Raw genomic sequence first — 22,805 nt, 5'->3', positions numbered from 1 at the left:
TGGACCAGGGAAGCAAGCAAGCAAGCATGCATACTTGTGGCTGGATGTCCTGCTTTCTGAGGTGCCCCCTACTAATCTGACTACGTACCAGAAGAATTTCTCCAATGGGTATTAAATTAATGGTCCCCAAAATTAATGCTCTAAGCAGGAAACTATGCAGTTATAACTGTGCCTGGGTGTAGCAGAGAGACTTGCGTACGATTACATAGCCAGCAAGAAAATGTTTCCATGTCTTCATTTGCTTGATGGATGATGGGTCACTCGGGCCAAGAACCAAAAGTAAATTGTCTCCCCTCCCACACGCATTTTGCAAGAGTGAAAAAAATGGAACCATGCACATCAGTGCACCTAAGCCAGCATGGGCCACTGGGATGTGCTGGTAAAGCCAGGCACTGTCCTGACACAACCTATGTCAGCGTGGTGACTGAACAGCAGCCAGCTGAATCAAACAGAGCAGATTACAGCCACCCAAGTCACTGCACTTAGGAGTTGACCAGAACGTCACTCCAGAAAGCTGGCTTTCCCCTTTGTCCCCTCCCACCATCACGTTCCGGAAGTGGTTGGCAAATCAGGGGCAGTGCAGGGCTGAATTTCCAGAAAGGAGAGGGAAAAGGAGGTATTGCCGCCCAAATAAACTTCCTTTCTTGTAGCTGTGATGGGGCACCACGACAGCTACCACTGTTCTTCTGTAATGTCTGCTTCCATGTGTGCTTTCAGACTAAGACCTTCTGGGTAGGCTCCACTAACATATGCCAAAGCTCCCTCCATCACAGCCTGTAAGACGTTAACCTCTTGAGTAAGGAGTTCACGCGTAAAGGCCACGCCCCATTCCGGGCACACACTTGCCATGTTTGGTAATGTCTGTATCAGTGCTTTTAAGCCTCTAAACCCTTTGAGATGGGAACCCATTCTAAGTCTGGCACTGATGTTCCATTGTACAGCTTTGTGTACACATACAGTGCTACGTAAAGTAACTAAAGAGACAGGTCTCTCAGCTTTAGAGCCCCCTTGTCTCCAAAGTACCCACAGGCTGGCTGACCTTCAGGGAATGCTGCCATGCCTAGGTTTTCATGCAGGCATTTTTGAGCAGGGGGCAGCCCAAGGAGTATTGATGTTTTTTTTTTGGTTGTTGCTAATTTAGTTGAGACTGTTTTGCTAAAATAACTGCCAAACGTGCTTGAGTAAATGTAAACAGGTGCCTATTTTGCATCTTTTGCTATAAAAATAAATAGACAACAAACATAGCATTGGACCTATGAAGTCAGAGAGAGAGAGAGAGAGGCAGAGAGACACAAAAACACACCTTGTTTTTTGGATCCTTTGAGGCCCCGACTCAGCAAAACATTTAAGCTCCTGGGCCTAGATCCTCAAAGAAATGTAGATGCCTACCTCCCACATCCTTAACTTCCACTGAAAACAAGAGGGACCTAAGCATGTGCCTTAGCACTTTGCTGAAGTGAGGCCTAAGGGTCTAACCAAACTGAAATATCAAGGGGGAGGGTTAAAAGTAAACTGTAAATTAAGAAACAGCAATTTGATACCTGGTCTTGTTATTGGGCGAGATCAGATCACCCCAGTAAAACTCATCTCTGATTATTTTCATGAGTCCAATGCATGCAGCCAAAACGGGGGTCACACCGCACAATCCCATCAACAGGATACAATAATGCTTTGCTCTTAGTGCATGAAGTCTCCAGCCACAGAGCTCAGCCTCACAGTATCCCTATGAGGTAGGGACGTATCACCCCTGGGAACCTGGAGCACAAGAGGGTGAAAGTGACTTGCTCATGAAAGCCAATTCTTTTTTCCCTAAACACATTTTATCTTTACATGTTCCACCCTGACATCTCTCTTGTCAAAATAATTTCAACACAAATAAATCAAAATTTGCTTTAATATGCATATATATAGATGTATATAGATATATAGACACGCAGCAATTCATCCTTGATACAGAGAACAACAAACAGAAGATCCGTGGCACACTTCTTTGGAGAAATCTTTCACATACTTTTTCTCTTAACAGATCAACTAAGTTTTTTTCACAGATCTGGTTTTAGTCTCTTTAAAGGATTGTACAAGGCAGCTAAATCTTATTCACAGAAGCCCCAGAATGCAGTTTCATTGCTGGAAGTAGTTAAAATACATCAATTCCCCCTCCTGGTTTTCTTTACACATCCTCCCATAAGAGGCTTCATCTCGCAAGGTGCCGAACACCCTCAACTCCCAGTGAAGCCGACAGGAGTTGAAGGAGCTCAGCACCTTTCAGAATTGGGCTCCAAGACCATAGCTGTACCCCATTACACGTGAAGAACTGCTGATGAGAAGAGACGGTTAAGGACGATTCAACATGGTTATTTTTAAGACCAGTGTTCCCCATTCATAAACGAGACAATTTACTTTTAAAAACTAAACACGTGCGCGCACACACGCACAAAACCAGACTAGGGTGATACCAACACTTGATTTACCCACTAAAACAATGGGGGAGAGGGAGGAGCCCCCTTGCTTGAGCACATCCAAAACACAATCACACAGCAACAATCTGGAAAGAAAAAGACTGTGTACTTGTCAACTGACCCGATGTACAGTAGTTTTTTATCAATATGCCATGATTCATTCTCCATCTGGACTGTTGGCAACATTAATACTGCCCGTGCTATCGTCCTGTAACAAAAATCACTTAACTAAAGAAAACCACTATTCTTAAGACCTTCACCCCACTGCCTTCATTCTGAAAATTACATTTCACTGCTATAGCTTGGCTGCTGAGCATCAAGCTTTCTGAAAGAAAACTAGACCGTTCTCTATGTAATTCAAAATAGCTAGAAAAACTATTGAAAAAGCTCAGTTCAGGGAGTTTACTGTGATTTCTGTGGCAAGCAAAAGGTTTACAAACTTGATCATCATCTTAGAAATACTTTTTGATTATGATAGACCGTGCATGGAATCTAAACGTTGACAAGAACCAGACACTGCTCCGGTGGACAGACATGCACCTTCAATTTACAAACCAATAAATTTATAAAGAGACATCAGGCAGGTTGCCTTTTCATTTTTGTTTGCTTATTTAACAAGGTCAAACAACATTGCTGCTCTGTTCTGAGATGAAATACTGGCCCCAAAGAAAAAGTCAACCTCTGCTTTACTAAGTGGGAGAGGGAAAATAACCTGGTACTTTAACAAGACAGATCCATGCAAAACAGATGGCATTGTGGTACAGTTAGTATTCACACAGTTCGTAGCTTCAGAAAAGCAGATAAAAACAAATTCAGAAATGCTGTTGCTGGCCCAGGACTCCTGTTGATTTGTGGTGGTGACGGTGGTTACTAAAAGTGCAATGGATACAAAGCAAAGGTTGCCAAAAAGATAATGTAGTGTTTAGAGAAAGGTATGGGGCTCAGAGATTGCATTCAAACTTATTGCAGCTGTTTGGCTTCACAGCCAAAAAGTATTATTGGCCTCCAAAAAGGGAATGGGACAAGCAGAGTCAAAGAAGAGAAAAATACAAGTCTTTAAGATGAAGCAAATGCAAAATAGATTATACACCATTTCATAATTAGGTTTGGTCAATAAAAGGTCAATAAATACATCAAAGAACAAACATTTCTTTAAAATACCTTCATAATACATTACCAGGGAAACCCACCCTCATGAAAAGTCAGGCCAATTTGATTGGACCCACACTCTCTCTGCAAATAGACTTCTCTGCACTGTACATATTTATAGGCTTTGTCCAGTCTACACGTTTCATCTTTTGTTTTCAGTTTAGTACGATAATACTAAAGTGCAGGGGAGTTCTGGCACTACCATTTTATCCTCCGCTCTGTTTAGTGTAAGACTTCAAACTGGCGAGGGAAATAGAAATGGAGAACCTGGGAATAAGAAATCTCACCACAAGTTAATGAAATAGCATAGCATCCAATTCTCAGTTGGTGTAAATAGGTTCATTGATTTAATGGAGCTGTGCCTATGTACACCTGCGGAGGATCTGGTCCATTCAGTGGAAGGTTGTTTCTCAGAGACTGGTACCTAGTGCTGCCTTTCATGTTCCCATTTCTGGAGTATAAAAGGCTACAGGGAATCATAGTGATGAGCAAAAATTTGTTGTGCAAAGAATCAAAATTTCCCCACATTCATATTCAATATTCTTGGGGGGAAAATCCTTGTAACAAAAATGTACAAGTGACTTCTCTTGCTTTTTACTTAAAGTCTCAAAATGGCTGTTTCCTACCTCATTTACTATAGGTGATTTCAAAGTTGATCTGTACCCTTCTTAATCTTATACATTTCCTTTCCTTCACCCCTCCGTCCCCACCTTTTTTGCTTTTCTCCAGTGGAGTTTGATCAATACTTTGGAAAACAATTCACTTTATGAAACAAGGAGTTGGAGTGGGGCCTTTTTTTGGAGGTCATTTGGATAACCAGGTTCTAAATCATCCATTTCATTTGGTTTAAGTGTCTCCAGGAAGGACAGATAAGAACATAGCTATTGCTGAAACAGCATCCTAGCCCCTCACCTAAATCAAACCAAACCTACACCATACATCCTAGGAGTGCCAAAACCAAAAGCAATTTTTCACAGGGTCTTTTCTTCGACTACAGAAGTCTAAATCAATCTTTGGGCCCAATTTTAATGCCATATTGCTTGAAACATTAGCTTCAATGAATTCACTCCCAATTACTAACATGAATGAGTGTAGAATCAGGCTCATTGTGCCTGTGTTGTGATGAAAGTAGCATAAGCTGAAATTTTAGCTTTATGGTCCTTTTTTGTCTTCCTACTTCAATATAAGTCTTGCCTTTGGGATTTTAAATGTGCAGTGAAAAAATGCATTTGCTTAAAAAAATCCTTTATATTTCTATATACAGTATTTGTAACAGCAACAGATCTCATGAATATTAAACGGGGTTCAGCAGCCACTACATATTACAAACTACATAAAAAAAGGGTCCACCATTAGGAACTATTCTCTTAGGTGCAATGCATATTGCAAAAATGACCTGAATTATATCACAATGCATACAGATATGCAAAAATCATCCTTCCAAGGAAAAATTACATTCTCAACACAAAACAGAGAGGAAAACAAAACCCAACACAAACAAGCATACTGCCACTCAAAAGAAACAAACTCCCTTTCTCACTGATTCTGGAGACAAAAGAAATTGAAAATGGAGGAAGCACTCAGAGTGAGTGATGAGAATCACAACTTTGGGCATTAGGAGACCAAATCTGAGGTGGTCAGAACTCTCCTCCCCACAGTGTTTTATAAATATATTACTACATTACAGTGTGGGTGAGGATTACAGTGTCCTTTACTCACTGAGTGAGCACTGCTTTCTCCCATATCACGCCTTGAAACTTGTTCATGGCATGTGCATAGCACACCACAACCACAAATCTGGTCTTCCATTATTGCTCTCTTAACTAGTTTGTTAGACTATTTTGAAAAAGGCCCATAGCTTTGCCTCTGACAAACCATTCACAAACCAGCCAATATTGGACATTAAAGACCAGACTGCTCAGAGATCTCATGAAATATCCTGCATCTATTGCATTAGGACGCAGGTCTGATGTCTGCATGTTGTAATGCTCCCGTCTCACAGAACCTTTGGATTTCAACCACCTGTTCTTTATCCAACAGGAAAGGGCAATAAGTGTTAGATACAGGAGAACTTCAAACAGCATCTTCAAGTACAGCAAATTACGCTTAAATAAAAATAATTTAGAGACAAAACACTGCCATGCAGAGTGAGAAGGCAGCTAGCGACTACCTCTACGACAGGCTGAGAACTTGCGGACTCTCACAGCAACTCAATGAACAGGTTACTTCATTTAATATTTATTTTATTTCCCCACTTGAATGAATCAATCAGTCTGGAAATTCCATCACACACAGGGCAGAAAAGGTTATTTACAAGATGGAGACACACCCCAAAATAAATTTAAATGTACAGATTTATACCTGGAACCAAGGACAGGGGAAGGGATGGGGACAAGAACAAAAACAGACAGACAAACAAAGGACTTTGCCTTTTTAAACAATATTGCAGTCAAACTCTGACTCTGTTACAGAAGAGCTCCATGTCTCCAGTGTGAATGGGGCTTTCGATCTATTAAATAATGGCATCTTAGATATAGAATATTTGACAATTTAAATACATTAATTACTTCTCAATAAATATTGCATGGGAAGGCTACTGCCTTGCGACTGCCGCCCCCTTCACTCCTCACAGGACTCAATCTTATCTTCACTTTTTCTTTTTGCAATGGCAAATACTATTTCATTTTTTTCTTGCTCCTCCCTAAGAGCCTGGCCCAGGGCCAACTGAAGTCAATGGCCATCTTTCCCGCTACTTAAATGGGCCTCAAACCTGGCACTAGGCTGAAGACAGGTAGCAATTCTTCCTAATTAATAATATCTATAGAGTCCCTTCAAAGGGGAAAAATAGAATATAGCTTCCCGATTTGTAGTTTGCTATAGTTGCTCCCTCCTGTCTACTCTCCATTTATGGAGCCTGTATTGACTATGGGCCTGATCTTACTCCCTCTGAAATAAATGGGAGGTTTGCTGCCAGGTTTACTGGGAGCAGGACTGGGCCCTACATATCAAATTTTACAAGAGGGTTTGGATCCTACATTATTTCTGATCATAAACTATCCTGTAAGGCAGCAGCTGTCAGCAGTGCCTCTGCATTAAGTGGATCTTCTCTTGACAAGGCCTTTGCCCTTCTACTCTCTTTAGCTCACTTTCTTGTAGGAATAGCACTGTCCAACTATTAAAAGTGTTCACAGGTGGGCTTAGGCAGGTCCCATGGAATCTGGGGTCCATGATCAGAGGGCTTCCAGGTGGAGCAGTAAGTCAGAAGCAAAAGAACAAGCCTCAGCACAATGCACAACCGAAGTCCTGCTTCCAGTTGGGCTGGGCTATCTTGTTTAGGAGGGAGAGTCTGTGTTGGGATGGAAGTGGCTGGATGGAAGGAAGAGGCTGTCTGAAGGGTGGAGAGGGGGCTGCAGGAGGGATGTCACACTGAATCTCGGTCTTCATTTATCCTTAAATCTATCCCTAAGCATCTCCTCTGGCTCCTGCAGAGTCCCATACTGATTCTTAAGTCAGGGTGGTAATAACCCTTCCTTTCCCCTCCTCCTCACCTGTGACATTAAGGCAAGCTGCACTGCAAGACAAAAAGAAGAGGAGGATTTCAATCCATCAGTCTGGAACTCCAGCTTGTTAGTTATACTTGTATCAGAACGCAGGCTCCGAAGCGTGCAGAAGGGCCTGACTTTTCTATGCCCTTCCCAGGCTTCCTGAGAACAAAATTTATGTTCATGAACACCTTGGACTGTGTGTTTTTATTTGGATCAGTTATTCCTTCCAAAAGGAATGTGCATGTGTATGTATTTTATTATATATAGACTAGGAGAGAAATACGGAACTTGCTCCCAATTAGGTTAGAAGGGCTTATCCCTGAAATGAACTACGGCTTTAACCAAGTGGTAAGACACGAGGAGGTTTCTGAAGGTTCCGTGCAGCCACAGGAGACGAGAGAACGGAATGTTCTTGTGCTTATTTCTCTCTTAATACAAGAGGTGGGGACTCGTTTTCTCATAAGGCTCTCCAAAGAGTCAGGCTTCCCTTCCGCTAGCTACACGGGAGCTTTCTTGGGCCTTACGTTGCAAGGGACTGTCCTAGTCTTATATGGGTCAGGAACATGGCTTTAAAAAGGAACAGCTTTTTGAAATTCAGACCTCTTGCTTATAATTTATTGAACCCTAAAACCCTCAACAGGCACCTCGGAAAAGGAGTATTGCTTCATTACAGCACATGTATAGATCTGTTTCTATACGGATACATGGTATGTGCAAATGCTTCCTTTTACAATGGGGAAAAGAGGCTAATTCATTGCAAAGGTTTTCCTTTCTGTAAAATCAATATGCACAATTCATTTGGGCATCAGCATTCCCAGCAGTCTAGCGTAAGTCGAGTGCTGGTAGAGAGGACCGGAGAGCTAAGGCACACTGTTAGATATGAGGATGGCAGAAAGCTTTACACAATAGGAATTCTTTGCCATCTGACTGGATATAAAAATATTGTGAATGTAGTCTTCAGTGTTACTGTCATCTGCATAACTGTATCTTTAAAAACACAATTTATGGTAAAGAAGAGCTGCTTGCAAATCTAACAAGAATATCTGAATATTCTCATTTGTGTTCCTCTGAAGACAGATTTTGAGCTGCTGGGCAAAACCTATAGCTTTGCCATGAAATGGGAGTATCTCCCATATGAGGGTTACAAGACTTCAGTGCCAAGCCTGCTCTCAGATACTCATACATTGTGTGTGAATATCCAAGGACAAAATCTGACCCTTCTTTTCCAGGTATAGTGAAAGCAGATACCTCCTTATGCAGAAGCAATTCCTCCTGATTTAAAGATCTGCAACTCAGCATAATGTTCACACAATCACAATGAACCATTCTGACTGTCCCTTACCTTCCCTCCCCTTCATAGTGAATCAGCAACAATCTGAGAGGATGCACAGAGACAACTCCCTGCCTTCGTTTCAGAGGAAAACAGCACAATCCTTACGTGCTCCTTACCTTCCCCACGCAACTGTGTTTGACGTACGGGGCCCAAACTAAGAAATACCACAACTGAAACAGTTTGAGAGTTAATGGTTTGCATTGTGTGTGTGTGTGTAGAATGGAGAAAAAAATATCAAAGCAATGGTGATCTACTAAGTGAACTTGCAGTGCTAAGCAGTGGTTGCAATCAGTTCCAAGAGTATCAGAAGAACAGTTGCTATATAAATGCAGTAGGGGATGGTTAGGAAGTGGGCAAGGCAGATTGCTTTGCTGTTTCTAGCTTAACATAATGCTGTTTGGTTCCGTTCAGGTCTTGTCCTCCCCCTGACATCCCAACTCCAAGGAATAAGAATATACATCATGGATTGCAGCTGTGGTATGCAAAAACACTTCTCTGAACTTTCCGATGGACATGTGACTGCTGTGGTTTTTGAGATGTTGCATAATAACTTTTGGAGGTGGACTTCCTTCTTGTCGGCACTTCTTCACATGTTATTTTTGCTGGTTATTCATTTATAGAAATGTTTATAGACCACCAACACACTGAACCTTTCAGACAGTACATTGCACTTTGTCCTTTTAAAGACAGGCATCATCAACCATGAGGCCTCCCTTCATCTCTTCAAGGTGGCCAAGTGCCACCCTAGAAACATAGTTTAAAAGTTCTCCAGTGTAGTCAGATCCCTTCCATCTTGCTTTATTTTCCCTTCCAGGCGCTTTGTATCCAATGATTCAGACAGACAGACTGCTTCTGAGGCTTCCAAAGTGCAAAAGAGTTCAAGGTATTAACCACCTTGAGCACCAGTTAAGGCGTATTTGTTTCCAGCCTCAGCCACTGTAAACCCTGCCTAGTGTAGTGTACCAGTTCAGTCATACTACTGTTCAGTGCCAGAGTGCACACCGCTGTACTGAGTTCGGCAAAGAATTCTAGAAAGATAGGAGGGAAAAAGAAAAGTGATTAGTCAGTTTTTACACAGGAGACACATCTGAAGGGAAAAGAAATGCAACAAGAGAAATAACAGGAAATATTTTATAATAAGAAAGTAACATGATTAAACATAAAAAGAACAGGAGTACATGTGGCACCTTAGAGACTAACAAATTGATTAGAGCATAAGCTTTCGTGGGCTACAGCCCACTTGATTGGATGCATAGAATGGAACATATAGGAAGACAATACACATACAGAGAAGGTGGAAGTTGCTTGTGCAACTTAAATCTGCTCCCTTGTACGTATGCATTATGATACTGTCTTTCAGTTACATAATCACATTATATTTTGCATAGGACTCCTGCCTTATTCAGTAAATGGGAAGTTATTCAGTATTTCCTTGTACCCTCTGTGTTCAATGTGTGGCCTCAGGCCTCATTTACCAGATACCATCCAAACTCTGCACTGAATAAAAAATTAATTTCTTCATAGCATTTCTATGGTGTTTTCGGTTTACTATCGGATTGCTTTATAAATATTATCAATGTATGTTTCCACACCCTCTGAAGTGAGGTGGTATTATCCCCATTTTACACATGGAGAACTGAGGCATACAGACTAAGGCCAAAATTGCAAAAAGTGTCCTCTAATTTTGGGTCCAACTTGATATGCCTCGGGCTCAGGTTTTCAGAGCACTTAGCATTTTTATACACCTTAAGTTCAAAGTACCGCTCTCACTGATTTAAACTGCAACCATGAGTGCTCGACACTTCTGAAAATCTGGCCCCAGGTCTCTCACGCTGGACATCCAGAAAATGAGGAACACACAATGAGTGACCTATGAAAAGTTTGGTTTAAGTGATTCGACCAGCATCACCTAGGAACTCTGTGGCAGAGGCAAGGGTAGAATCCAATTCTCCAGGGCAGCATTCAAATGCCTTAACCATTAAACCATCCTTTGTCCTTGTGCCTCATCTCCTGCCTTCTTCACCATACAGATAAAAAGCTTCATTCACTACAGAACCCTGATTCGTTTCCTGCGTACTGTCCATTCTGTGCACTAAATGAGGCCAGGGTCCTGTGAGATAATAGTATGGTATTACATAATTAAAGGCTATTGCAATGTATATGCACAAGGGACCTAAATTATGGTTGCAATTTAAAAAAAAAATTTTTTTAATGAAAAAAATTCCAACATGTGGAACCATGTTGACCCCCAATAAACATCATCAACAGGGTTCAGACCTTTACATGCATAGCACGGACCTCTATTTGAGTTAACAGAGTAACTGGTAGCAATAGCAGGCTGTTATCCCTTATGTGGGCCAATCACTAAATGGGGGTGAGACACACTTTGCCAGTGGGTTTCACACCTATTTGCTGATACACAGCAATGTAGAGACTCACAACTTCTGAGCTCAATTCTAGGTTATGCAGGGGAGTGTATCTAGCGGTTATGAACCCTTACGCCCCTGTGCCCCTAGCTTGTGTCTGTCCCCCTCTGCTCCTACTCACTCTCTGGCTCCTGAAATGCCCTCACATCCTATTCTCTCCTTTTCCTGTGCCCATACCCCTGTTCCTCACCTCTCTGGATTCAAATCAGGCTCCCTCCTCCATCTCCGCACTGCCCAGGCACCAGCAAAGGAGACATTAATAACACAGGGGAGGACCGTTCCTGTGGCCCCCGGCAGTCAGAAGGAACAACTGCAGTGTAAGTCCAGCTCAGCCCTTTCAATTGAGGGGATGGCACACGCACAGTCGGGTCAGCAGGTAGGAGCTGTGCAGGTTTGAGCATGCTGAGTGCACATGGAATCTTCGGAGAATTTAGCTGCCAAACTCTGATGAGTCTCTGCTGAGCATGTGCAAATGGATTTTGTCCCCCCCAAAAGGCTTGCAAGTCAGCAAAATACAGGTGAATTTTCATAGTGACACACACCCCTGAGATTAGAACAAATTCCAAGCCTTTGCTCTATTGTTTACATGGCAGATCTTAATGGCTCAGTTCTGACACACTCCTATGGCATCATTATATCCTGAACAGACAACATGAATATTTATTGTCTTCCTTTACAGACATCAATTCCCTGGGAAATATTTACTCCATAGAACTATTTGTAATCTTTATTCCCCTTATGTTAAGAGACCACCATGAAATGAGTCCATGGCTCTTCTCTCATAATTATCTACCTTGAGTTATACACAGTGCCTACCTCGTGTCCTGGCTTATCACCAATAGAAATACACTGATTTTTACAGCGGAGGTCTTGTGAAGTTGCAGTCCATTAGATAGAAAAATTCTAATGCTGCGAAGCTTTTTCTAACACCATGTGCTGCCTGATTGAGCATTTTAACTTATATGTTAAGTCCTCCCAGTATTCTAACAAGACACATGGAACTTTTTACTTTTATTCCTTCTTCAAGTTTGCCTTTTGAACACATCCCTTTGCCTTCAGCAGCTTGAATTTCTGTGAAAAAATTACCTCACAAGCCCCATGTTAATGGCTGACCATAATCTGAACTTTTCTTCCTCTTTCACTATCTGTGCTGAGAGATGGCAAGGTCACAAACTTAATCATGATAATGTCTGAGTAAAGAGTGTGACAGAGATTGGGGAATCCTCTTTGCAACTGCTTGGCATGCAAACAGGAGTGATGTCAGCAGGGGCCAATGCTCAAGGCCCCTTCAAACAGGTTCTTCTATGAGGAGAGGTCAGAGCCACTGTTTTTAGTGTAAAAAATAATGAAAACAGGAGCTAAGACAAAAAATAAATGAATAAAGCAGAAGTGGCTCTTCATGGACCACGAATCCATAAGCTGAAAAAGTGCATGAATCTGAAAAAGTTTTGCTCGTCACCTTTAAATGGTGAGCTTGACTTTTACCACTTTAAATTTCTTTTTCACTTTATTTTAAGTGAATCAATCTTTCTAAGACAACCTTTTAATTAGAACAAACATCATACAGCAGAAGCAAACAGATTATACCAATAACCTGCTCACGTACCATAAACACCTTGGTTTGTTTTAATCCTGATTTTGTTTGGATTAAAAAGTGCCTCTTGAAGGCAGAGTTTGCTGAGGTGTTAGGAATTTTTAAAAAGAGTCTGCAAACAAGCACAATATTAGAAGGAGAAGCCTAGGGGAATAAACCTTACCCTTATTCTTCCTGGCCAGAGCATCGGCCTGCTCCCAAATATCATAGGCATAGAGGATATAGGAAGTGATGTTGACATAGGAAAAGGTTATGCTTGGGATATTATGTAAGGTGTTGATTGAAGAACCAAGGCCTCCACTGACACAGGTGCTCGCGTTTGATCCTGGCTGGGAACTCACAGAGCTGGCGGGAGAGGGCATCGGGGAAAGAGGAGAAGGCGTGCCTGTGCTTCTGAGGAAGAAGACGACATCATGAAGCCTTAAGGTAGCAGGTTAATGACTTGCCACAAAACACCCAGACTTCTCTTTTTCTGAGCCCCCCACCATCAGACAGAGTTCTGGTGTCATATATGCATGCTCAGCAAGAGCACTGTGAAGTACCAGGCTGAGGACTAAGGTGTGGCAAGGCACCACCAAAGGCAGGCAAGATAAATAGCACCAACTGCATTACTGTACTTAAAAAGTGAGGCCAAGGTTTTCAAAAGTGACTTGGGATTTTGGGTGCTCAATTTAAGACACCTTCAAGGCACCTGATTTTCAGAACGTGCTGAGCATCCACTCTGAGTCCCAAGTCGGGCACTCAATCTGTACTCACTTCTGAAAATCTTGGCCTAGTTATTTAAGTGTTTTGGCTAATGAATCCAATTCCATGAAGCCATGGTCTCCGCATTAAAGAGTTTAGGCTTTTTTATGGCTATTCAAAATTTGTCTCTCAATCCAAATCACTTTGCAGATCTGCATTTGTGTTTACGGAAGCTCGAGACAGAACAGATTTATTTGGTCAGCTAGTCCATCCTCCAGAGACGGTGCAAGGTATACTCTCCACTGCTTCGCCTAGTCCCGTTTTAAATTATCCAAATGATGGAGCTTCCATCACTTTCCTTGGGAGACTTTCAGTTTAATTAACCTCACTGTGCTAGGCCATGGTAGGAGTGATGGTGCTTTCAGAACCAATATTCTAATACATAAGCATTCTTTCAAAATATTTTCAGAGAGGTATGCATGGAATTGCATGCCTAGCTTGCACTCAAGACACTCAACTTCCACAACGGAGTATGCCCAAATGTCTGATTTGTTTACAAGCTGCCAACAGGATGCACACTTGGCCATGTGCGGGCACATATCCCTTATTTACACATGCAATTGCTTTAACAGCATGCCAGCCTGTTGAAAATCAGGTTGAGCATCAATTTGTAGAACACAGCTTTTATGTTTCTTTTGCTGCCACATCCAAAGTAACTCTGATGCAGACACACAAAGGTAGCAAAAAGCATCAATAATCAGCAAGAAATGTAAAAAAAAGTTTCTGTCAGGGGAATCAACTCACAAGGAAGTGTCAAAACACCAGCTAAAAGCTAATCTAAAATTCTACATGTACTACTGGGAGCAGTACAGCATCTGTATGCGGGGACAGGAGAGATGACAGGAGAAGTGGATACATTTACAAGTCCTAAGAGGAGGAAAATCCAACATCTGTCCTCTACATCTATTAACCCAGGACAAGGATTAGAACAATGGAACCTCTACAAACAACAGTTTCTAATACTTTCTCTGTTTCCCTAATTCTTTGATAGGACAATAATGTGTATGACACAGAGTGGGTTTATACTGTCTGTAAAATAAAACAAACAAACCTCTCTCTGTAAGTTGAGGTGAGGGAAAGAAATAAGAAGCAGATAAATATTTTAAGAACGTTATGCCAGCCCATAAAACAGGAAGCAATTCAATGCACTCAACCCCCTTGCAAAAAAGTCTGCAATTCAAATGTGTAGGCAAACTGCTTCTGTTAACACATTACGAGAAAGATTTTAATATGTATTTTAAATAATACCTTGCAACACATGGAGAAGGTGCTTGCGTGACTCTGGAAGAATTCTGTAGCAAAAAGGAAAGTCTAGTTAGATTTGGGTTTCACACTGACCTATATTGAACACTTGCAGCTTCTTCCATCTTTCTAATTTGAAACCTATTCAATAATGCAATCAAACCCTACCTTGAAGTGTTCGTTGAGGGTTCGGGAATACTTTACTGCAGTGTCTTTTTTGTAACGAAACATTGCCATGTGCAGAATGGACTGGCAGCGCATGCTGTGAACAAAAACCAGGAATCAGTGTCAGAACATTCAACGCCACACCAGCAGCAATTCTTCTCGCTGAGCCTGAGGACATATACATCCATTTTACTGCAAATTAAAGAAAGTTTGTGCTTCCTTCCCCATATGTCCCAGATATGATCTTCTCTCAGTGGCTGTCAGAGAAAAATAGGAACAGTCAGGGAAGTAGATGCGCAACTCCTAACAGGTGTTATGGGCCTAATATATCCTGTGTCCAGAGCGGACTTCGGTATGTTCAACCACGGCTTCAATTACACAGCTCAGAAACCTCGTCAGTCAAATCACATTCCACCCTCATCTTAAGCCTCTACGGACTCTTAAATTATCAGCATACCAAGTGAGATTTAGAACCTTAACCTGACACACATGGTTCCCTACTGATATGCCAGTTCATTTTAAACGGAGATATTTTTAAGAATTCATTCTATTAAAATTTTTCTGCATAAACCTAACAATATCAGTTTAGCCCAACCCTCCACCCTTCAGAAAGAAAGGTCTTTCAATCTACCAGGTTTGAGAAGAGAATATAAAATGTCGCCACTGGAGGGGTGAGGGAGATAGCCACATACCACAAAACAGCAAAGATTTTTTCATGTGCAGATGCCGAGGTATCGGAAAAGGATTTTAATGTCATTATAAATCTGTAAGAAAACAAACACAAAAAAATTAATGACGTTCATCAACAGGGCTGGATTTCTCAATGACATAAATACAGCACACCATTTATGGAAAGCTAGCAAGGTCCACTGGCTCAGATAGTGTATCAGGAGACCTGAGTTCTATTTCCAGCTTTGCCTATAACTCACTGTGCGATCCTGAACAAGCCACTTTACTATCTCTCTGTAACTTAGTTTCCCTACATGTGAAACAGGAATGCTAATACTTACTCACTCATGTAAAGCACTAATTTAAGGGACTGACACTGTAGTTGCACCATAGTTAGAAATCCCCTTAATTTTAGCAAGTGTTCTACACATGGAATAGCTTCAGGATTGGGCTATAGCACAGTTGTCCACCTTACTGAGCTTGGTTCCAAGTGGGCATCCTGAGGCTGATATACAGGAAAGCCAAAATGGGAACGGTAAATGCACAAGGGCAGTTTGGGGAGCAGGACAGAAGGATACAGTTTGTTGAAATTTTTCCATCTGAACATTTTAAACAAAAAAATGGCTTTTTAATCAAAATATTTTAATGGGAACTTTTCATATGGTCAAAAATTTCCATATTTTTAAGGAAAAAACACAAAGATTTTCAGCAATATATTTTGGGGTTTTTTGGTTTTTTTTTTTTGGGGGGGGGGGGGGGTCAAAACCCACAAATATTTAAACAAGAAAATTCAAAAAAAAAATTGAATAAAAAAGTTCCCATGAAAAATTGGTCTTTTTCAACCAGCTATAGTGAAGGAAGTTAGATCATGTCTGGGAAACATTCACCAAACACTGACTGCGTACGGATTACATGATAGCCAATAGATTTCTGTCTGATTCATGCTTCCTTCAGTTTGGGAGGTAATTTACATCCTTCATAAGCGGAGTTTACTGTAACTGCAAAATCCCCTCTTGCAAAACAACAGCAAACTAAAAAGGGAACTTGGCTAAAAGAGCCTCCTATAAATGGGCAGGAAAGTGTAGGCCCAAGAACCGATCCCTGCAGGACCCCACTAGAAACATACCCATTTGATGAGGAATCCCCACTGACAATTATATTTTGAGACATATCAGTTATCCAGCCTTTTAAATCCATTTAATGTGAGTCACGTTAATTTTATCTCTCTCTAGTTTCTTAATCAAAAGGTCATGTAGCACCTAGTCAAATGCCTCACATTACATCAACACTATTATCTTTATCAACCAAACCTGTAATCTCATCAAAAAAAGATATCAAGTTAGTTTGACAATCTATTTCCGTAAACCTATGTTGATTAGCATTAATTATATTCCCTCCTTTAATTCTTTATTAATTGAGTCCAGTATCAACTGCTCCACTATCTTGCTCAGGATCAGAGAGATCAAAACTGAAATATGAGTGAAATTCAGAGGTATACTTAGATGGTAAGCTCTCTGGACAGTCTTAATTCAGTGTTCATGCAGTGCCTAGCATAACGGGGTCCTCGATCGTGACAGGGGCCCCTGCTACTAATGTAATACAAATAATAAATGGGAAAAACTTTTTTAAAATCCATGCTGTGTCACTGAAATGGCATTACACTTACTTAAGGAGATCTATGGTGTCTGTGAATATGGTGTATGCTGATTTTGGTGTTAGTGCATCAGATTCCATAGCAATTCCATACTCGATGAAGGAAAGGGCAGCCTCCAAGTACTGAAATGCCTTTGCAACCTTGTCTGTCTGTTGGAAAGAAGGTGCTCATGGTTAGCCAACAAGAAAAATTATGGTTCTTCATTCATTCTTTGCCATATCTGGTGACTTCTCTTTGCTTAGGTATGCACGGTTGGGAGGGAAGGAGGGAGGGGGGGAGGGAGAGAGAGAGAGAGAGAGAGAGAGAGAGGGGAGTCTGGCCTCAGAACATTACCCAAAGAGTTCCAACTCTGACCCCAGAAAAAGTGTCTGTGACATCTAAGAGGTGAGCTGCACCTGTGTTCTCTCCTACAAGTCTCCCCCGTGGGCTCTCTTTCCAACGACAGCCTCAACCTGCATTCTTCAGAGTGGAACTGTGCAGTTCACACCACTTAAGACTGGATCACCAGCTACAACAGCCCCCAGTCACACCATCCTGCCAGGGTTACAGGAAAAGCAGTGTCTTATACTCCCTTATATCACCTCTGGTGACTGACGGCACCACTACCTTCACCTCTCCCCAAGGTTTCACCCTAACACTCCTGGACTGGATCTCTGGGTGGCAGCCCCCCAATTTCCAACTCTCTTAATATGACAGGCCCAACTGCAATTGGTACCCGCAAGACACTCTTCTCTATATGCCCGTGACCAGCATCTGTTTAAAGTGACTCAAAACAGCTCCTTCCAAACAGGCGAATTGTCCATGTGCTCAAAGGTACAACAGCATGTAGGGAGAATGGGTTAAACCCACAAAAGGGCCCACATGTCTGGGACTTGCCTGTAACTCACCACCCCTCTCAAAGCTCAGGTGAGCCAGCTGTCTCAGGCACATCCTGCAGAGCCTCTGCCTTAGTTCCACAGCCATGGTGCATGTATTGCCTATGTCAGTCTCTCCCCCTAAGAAGCTGCGGCCTGCTCCCCCACTCTTCCTCTCAAGCCCAGAGCCTTTAAAACCCCTGGCCTAGTCTACACTGCCAAGTTGTTGACAAAACTTTTGTCTTTCACGGGTACTTAAACCACCCCCCCCAAGACAAAAGTTTTGCTGCTTGCGGGGCTGGAAGTATTTTGTCAACAAAAGTGCCGACAAAGAGCGTTTACACACGCTGACATTTAGCTGCCTGGTGTAGACAAGCCCTTAGTGTTCTTTTGACATTAGTCTCTGGCCTTGGAAAAATGGGTATGTCACCCTAGACAGGGAGGTATTTTCCAGTGTTTGGTTCACCCATTGTTGTTTTAAGGACTCTTGGTATTCTCCTTTGAGGTACCTTATCTCTGTCATTGTTTTGTTTCCTGCTTGTTGTCTCCCACCCTGCAGCCTCCTTTGATTTAACTTTGTGCAGTCAGCCAGAACAATATCCAGCAGCTAAACTGAAACACATATAATAGTCATACAAAATAATACAGCTATCACACTTCTCCAGTGTCTTTTTAGCAAGACCACCCTGGGAAAAGAGAAGAACAATTCTAAATGAGGGAGAGCCCAGAAAATGTAACACCACTACACCACTAGAATTTGATATGTCTATTTAAAGAGAACATGTGTCAAACATATATTCATATTTTAAGCAATAAATAGGTACTTTGCTTGCTATCAACACTATTATATAATCTTTTGGAACATCATAACCTCATTTTATTCTCAAATTATGTATTTGGAAAAATACCCTACAAAATAGGTTTTTCATATGGTTTGAAATTTGTCCTGCTATTGGAAGAAAATGCTGCCTTTATCTTTACTTGCAAGCACTTATGTCATGGCATTTTACAGAAAAGTAGTTCCGTGGATTTTCTTAATCTGCAAAAACGTCTAATCAGAACCAAATGTTGAAATCCAAATACCCAATTTCACATGAATTAATGTACCTGTATTTGCACATGCCGTTGTCATACCTGTCCTCTGTTGTGAAGGCACTTTTTGCAGCTATGTACACTTGTGATCAGCTTGGTCTGAGATAACTAACATCCCTGAAATGTATTTTATCCTAAATTACTGACATGCACTCTCAACTTTAACTTCATTTTAACAGATTTTTTTCCCCAAGGAATTGCCTTGGTTTCTTTTTCAATTAAAAATATCATACATGCACTGTAAGCAAGAAACCCAAAGAAAACGCTATTTTATTAAGTATTTTCTGTACTGTTATGGGCATAATCACTGGAGAAATAGGACTTATTTTTGCTACTCTGGAGCAGCACAAAGCAACTAGAGCATACTGGACGATTAAAATAGGTTTACAGCTGCTTTGCATCACGACCCCAGTTTCCTCCTATCTCCTGTCATCCTGTCACAGTTCCTATTCTAATGAGTCTCTTGGGGGCATCTCACTCAGGTCTCAGACATCACACCATCATCACTCTGAAGGCAGAATCATGAGATTCTCCCACTCTCAGACTGGGTCCTAGGTGCAGTTCCCTATGATCTACCTCAGCAGATCTAACTTCTGCCTAGACTCTGTGATTCTGCTCCCTTCAGAAGCAATGGGAGTGGTAACCAGGGACTAGGCAGCCTTCTCAATGCAAAGTATTATTTATTAGAACAAAAGTATTTCAGAAGGAAAAAAACACCTTATATAACAATAAACCAGTCTGTACACATACCGACTTTTCCCTAAGTCTTACCATCCCCTGGAACTGGGAAGGCCCGACTCCTTCACAGAAACCCCTCTGCAGAATCTCTGTGTGTCAGCCTGTCTCCCTCAACAGCTTCTGACAATTGACCTCCTTTCTCCCGAGAAGGGCGTTTCAACTGCTTAGACTTTTGATCTCCAGGCTCCCAGCTTTGGCAAAACAAGGCTTGCAACTTGCTGAAGACAGGGTACAGGATCCCTAAAGCTAACAGCATGCCCCATTCTCTCAAAGGTGTGCCTGGGTGTTCTTAACTGAGAAGCCATTGTGTTGTCTTCCAGCATAGATCCCACTGGATTTGAGCATTATAGGCACGTAATAAACATTTCACTACCCCAATATAAGTTATACAGTCTCTCTCAGTAACTAGGTTACGTATCAGTATTCTTAAATTTATTACATAGACCCATGTCTGTCAGACCTCCAACTCCCTTCTCCTTCTTGCTTCGCTAGTGTTACCAACTCTTGCTGTTCCATTGTGAGATTCAAGATATTTGGAATGGTCTTGATACCCCAAGCTGTTGGAATCAAGAGATTTTGAGAATCTCAGCTTTTAGTTTTTAAAAGCAAATTTCTAGCCCTCATGATTACAGAGAAAAGCTTGAAAATGTGTAGCGAGCACACCCTAAATGCTCAGAAACTAGGAGGAAATAAAGAGAAACCAAAAATATGACATTTTACAAAATACGTTTAAGTCCATCATTGTTTCTAAGTGCTAGCCTCATGACTTTAGAGCGCTTGATGTTGGCAATAACGTACCTTACACCAGAAGCAGTGCTTTCAACACACACACACACACACACACACAAAATGTGTGTCTGCGTCAAATATTTATTTCACCCTCTGTTACAGTGTGCAAGTATTTTCATGCATTTTACAGTACACCTTCAGCAGTGCATGGCACTTGCTAGAATATTCAGCAACTTTCCAGAATATGAAGGGAAACATGACATATAATATATAATTTTACTTGTTAAGAGACCATAGACCATACAACAGCAAATTTTAAGAGGACAGAGTAAAACTGAAAAGGGCAAGAGGATGTGTTATACTATGTCAGACTGCATGCGTAACCAACCAATACATGGATACTTAACCCAATATGTACTGTTTAGTATGTGTGTTTTCTTCTTAATCCACTACGTTTTACCAGTTCATTTCTTATTCCCCCATCCTCCCTCCACCCCACTATTTAATTTTTAGGCGCAAAAGTTTTGTGGCTCGAATAAAATAATAAAAAGGCATAATTAATATACACACAAATCGAAATTGGTTCTGCGAAATTAAGGGACTAAGTGTCTGATCTTACACCATTGAATTAAATGGAATTTTTTCCATTATTGTCAACAGGAGAAAAAAAAACAGGCCTTAAAAGCATTAGCTAGAGCCAGGGCAAAAACCATCTAGAGGATTTGGATTGTCAGTTTCCATTTAATTTAAATGGTGCAAAATACTCTAGGGATCTTAAAACATAATGCTGAGATTTTTTAAAGTAGGAAGAAATTAGAATGAGGATAGAACCTAGGTAATTTTCACTTGTGGTCCATGTAGTGTTTTTTTATAAAGGATTTCCAGAGATGAAAGAAACTAGCTAGATCCCGCCAGTCTATCTATTTTAGCAAGTGTCTAAAAGTGACAAAACAAATAAATCCCTGAATTTTGATTTTACAGATACATTACAGAGGACAAATGCTCCTGTTACTTGATTATACCATCACAATGAACAAAACGTATGTTTAGTATGCATGTTATTAAACAAACCACACCTCTGAGAAATCCAGATAATCACAGTTAGAGTTCATTTCAATCTTGTTTACGAGAAGTATAATTATATTTTCAAACAGTAGACTGTCTTAAAACTGCTTGTTCAATCTGCTCTCTGACAGTTTTGGGAAGCAAACAGACCTGCTAATCTTGTACAGTGTGTATGGGGTGAACATGGTCATATCAACTTTGAGTACCGCAAAACAGAATTCATTTTCTACATCTGGTCAAAGGACCTAAATCTGGACACAGCTCTGCCTTTAGTGGATACAAGCCATGTTCACTAAAAAAAAATGTGACAAGATCTTCATTTAACTGGGAATTATACAAACAAATCTTGTCCATCCTCCCGTGTGTACTAGATCTGAACGTGACAGCTGGATTTAACACAGGATTAATCGATTTTGAACCCGCTGACCCTGCAAGATAGGATTTCCTGGCATGTGTCCCAAGAGCAGTAGGTTGTACCTTGACCAATAGATACAGAAGGCTAGGTGGGAAGGAAAGAACAAACACTGATATAAACTCCTTTTATTTTGTGATCCGGGACATGTGCAAAAAGCCAACCTTCATAAGTAAGCAGGTTTATTTAGAAAACCTTTTAACACTTCCAGCACACAAGGCCCAGACTTACCATTGTGTCAGCTTTGTGCTTCAGTCTTTTGGCCTCCTCTATGTGATACTCCATCGGATGTTGTCTGAATTAGGAGTGAGGGAGAGGAGAGAGAGAGACAAAACAAAAAGATAGAGTAAGTATCATTTTTAATGTCACATCACAAGGACGCTGTAACTGCTGTATGGGCTGCTACGCTGATTACTTAAAAAATTACAATCAGCACCAACTGAATACTGTCAGGCTGTTTGGCAATGCTCAGAAGTCAAGTACCTGCTTATTAAAGAGCTTACAGTCTAAATCTAATAGACAGGATGGCCCGTATTCCATCAAAAGAAAGCTACATTAGAAGAATGTTCAGGTTCCGCTCCTGGGTACTCTAAAGTCAGAAAATTCTATTTTATGTTGCAAGGGCAAGTTTAACTCTGCCTTCCTGCGCATATGCATTAATTTAATTGCATTATCCTGTCTTGCTTCTCAAATATAATACAGCATACATATTCTTTTACAGTCTTTGGTTTACATGTGCAGCACTTCGTAGTACCATTCACTATTCTAGGTATGCCAGACAAACAGGGTCCATTAAACTCCTTTGGATGCAAGATACACAGTGAATGAGGCCGGGGCTCTTACAGAACCCTGCCTTATTCAGTGCACATTTTATAAAGCATGCTTCTGGCCACATACACCTACATGCATTAGACTAATGTATTTGCTGTACAAAG

The 22,805-nt window shown here is 41.1% G+C and overlaps 2 protein-coding genes across 8 annotated transcripts in view; one reads left to right on the top strand and one right to left on the bottom strand.

Moving 5' to 3' along the window:
* KLHL8 (kelch like family member 8) overlaps positions 1 to 10,012 on the top strand; it is a 57,950-nt gene extending 47,938 nt beyond the window's left edge. The window contains exon 11 of one of the 2 annotated variants that reach the window (XR_012668031.1): positions 8,898 to 10,012. The gene's annotated coding sequence lies outside the window, so the exon portion shown is untranslated. Of the gene's footprint in view, positions 1 to 5,648 lie in introns of both variants that reach the window. The other variant, XR_012668030.1, reaches the window with a different exon arrangement.
* AFF1 (ALF transcription elongation factor 1) overlaps positions 1,877 to 22,805 on the bottom strand; it is a 169,114-nt gene continuing 148,185 nt past the window's right edge. For 4 of the 6 annotated variants that reach the window (XM_075127501.1, XM_048848175.2, XM_075127502.1 and 1 more), the window contains 7 exons: positions 22,102 to 22,165; positions 16,993 to 17,129; positions 15,350 to 15,421; positions 14,661 to 14,754; positions 14,499 to 14,542; positions 12,670 to 12,899; positions 1,877 to 9,514 (listed from right to left, as the gene is read on the bottom strand). In XM_075127501.1, coding sequence (XP_074983602.1) covers positions 9,393 to 9,514; positions 12,670 to 12,899; positions 14,499 to 14,542; positions 14,661 to 14,754; positions 15,350 to 15,421; positions 16,993 to 17,129; positions 22,102 to 22,165 — 763 coding nt within the window. In that variant the 3' untranslated portion in view covers positions 1,877 to 9,392. The remainder of the gene's footprint in view (positions 9,515 to 12,669; positions 12,900 to 14,498; positions 14,543 to 14,660; positions 14,755 to 15,349; positions 15,422 to 16,992; positions 17,130 to 22,101; positions 22,166 to 22,805) is intronic. The other 2 variants (XM_048848174.2, XM_048848176.2) reach the window with 1 other exon arrangement.

This window comes from Caretta caretta, chromosome 4 (assembly GCF_965140235.1).
Source record: "Caretta caretta isolate rCarCar2 chromosome 4, rCarCar1.hap1, whole genome shotgun sequence".
NCBI lineage: Eukaryota > Metazoa > Chordata > Testudines > Cheloniidae > Caretta > Caretta caretta.
The sequence above is the reverse complement of the archived record's forward strand: the minus strand, read 5'-3'. Positions and strand labels throughout refer to the sequence as shown.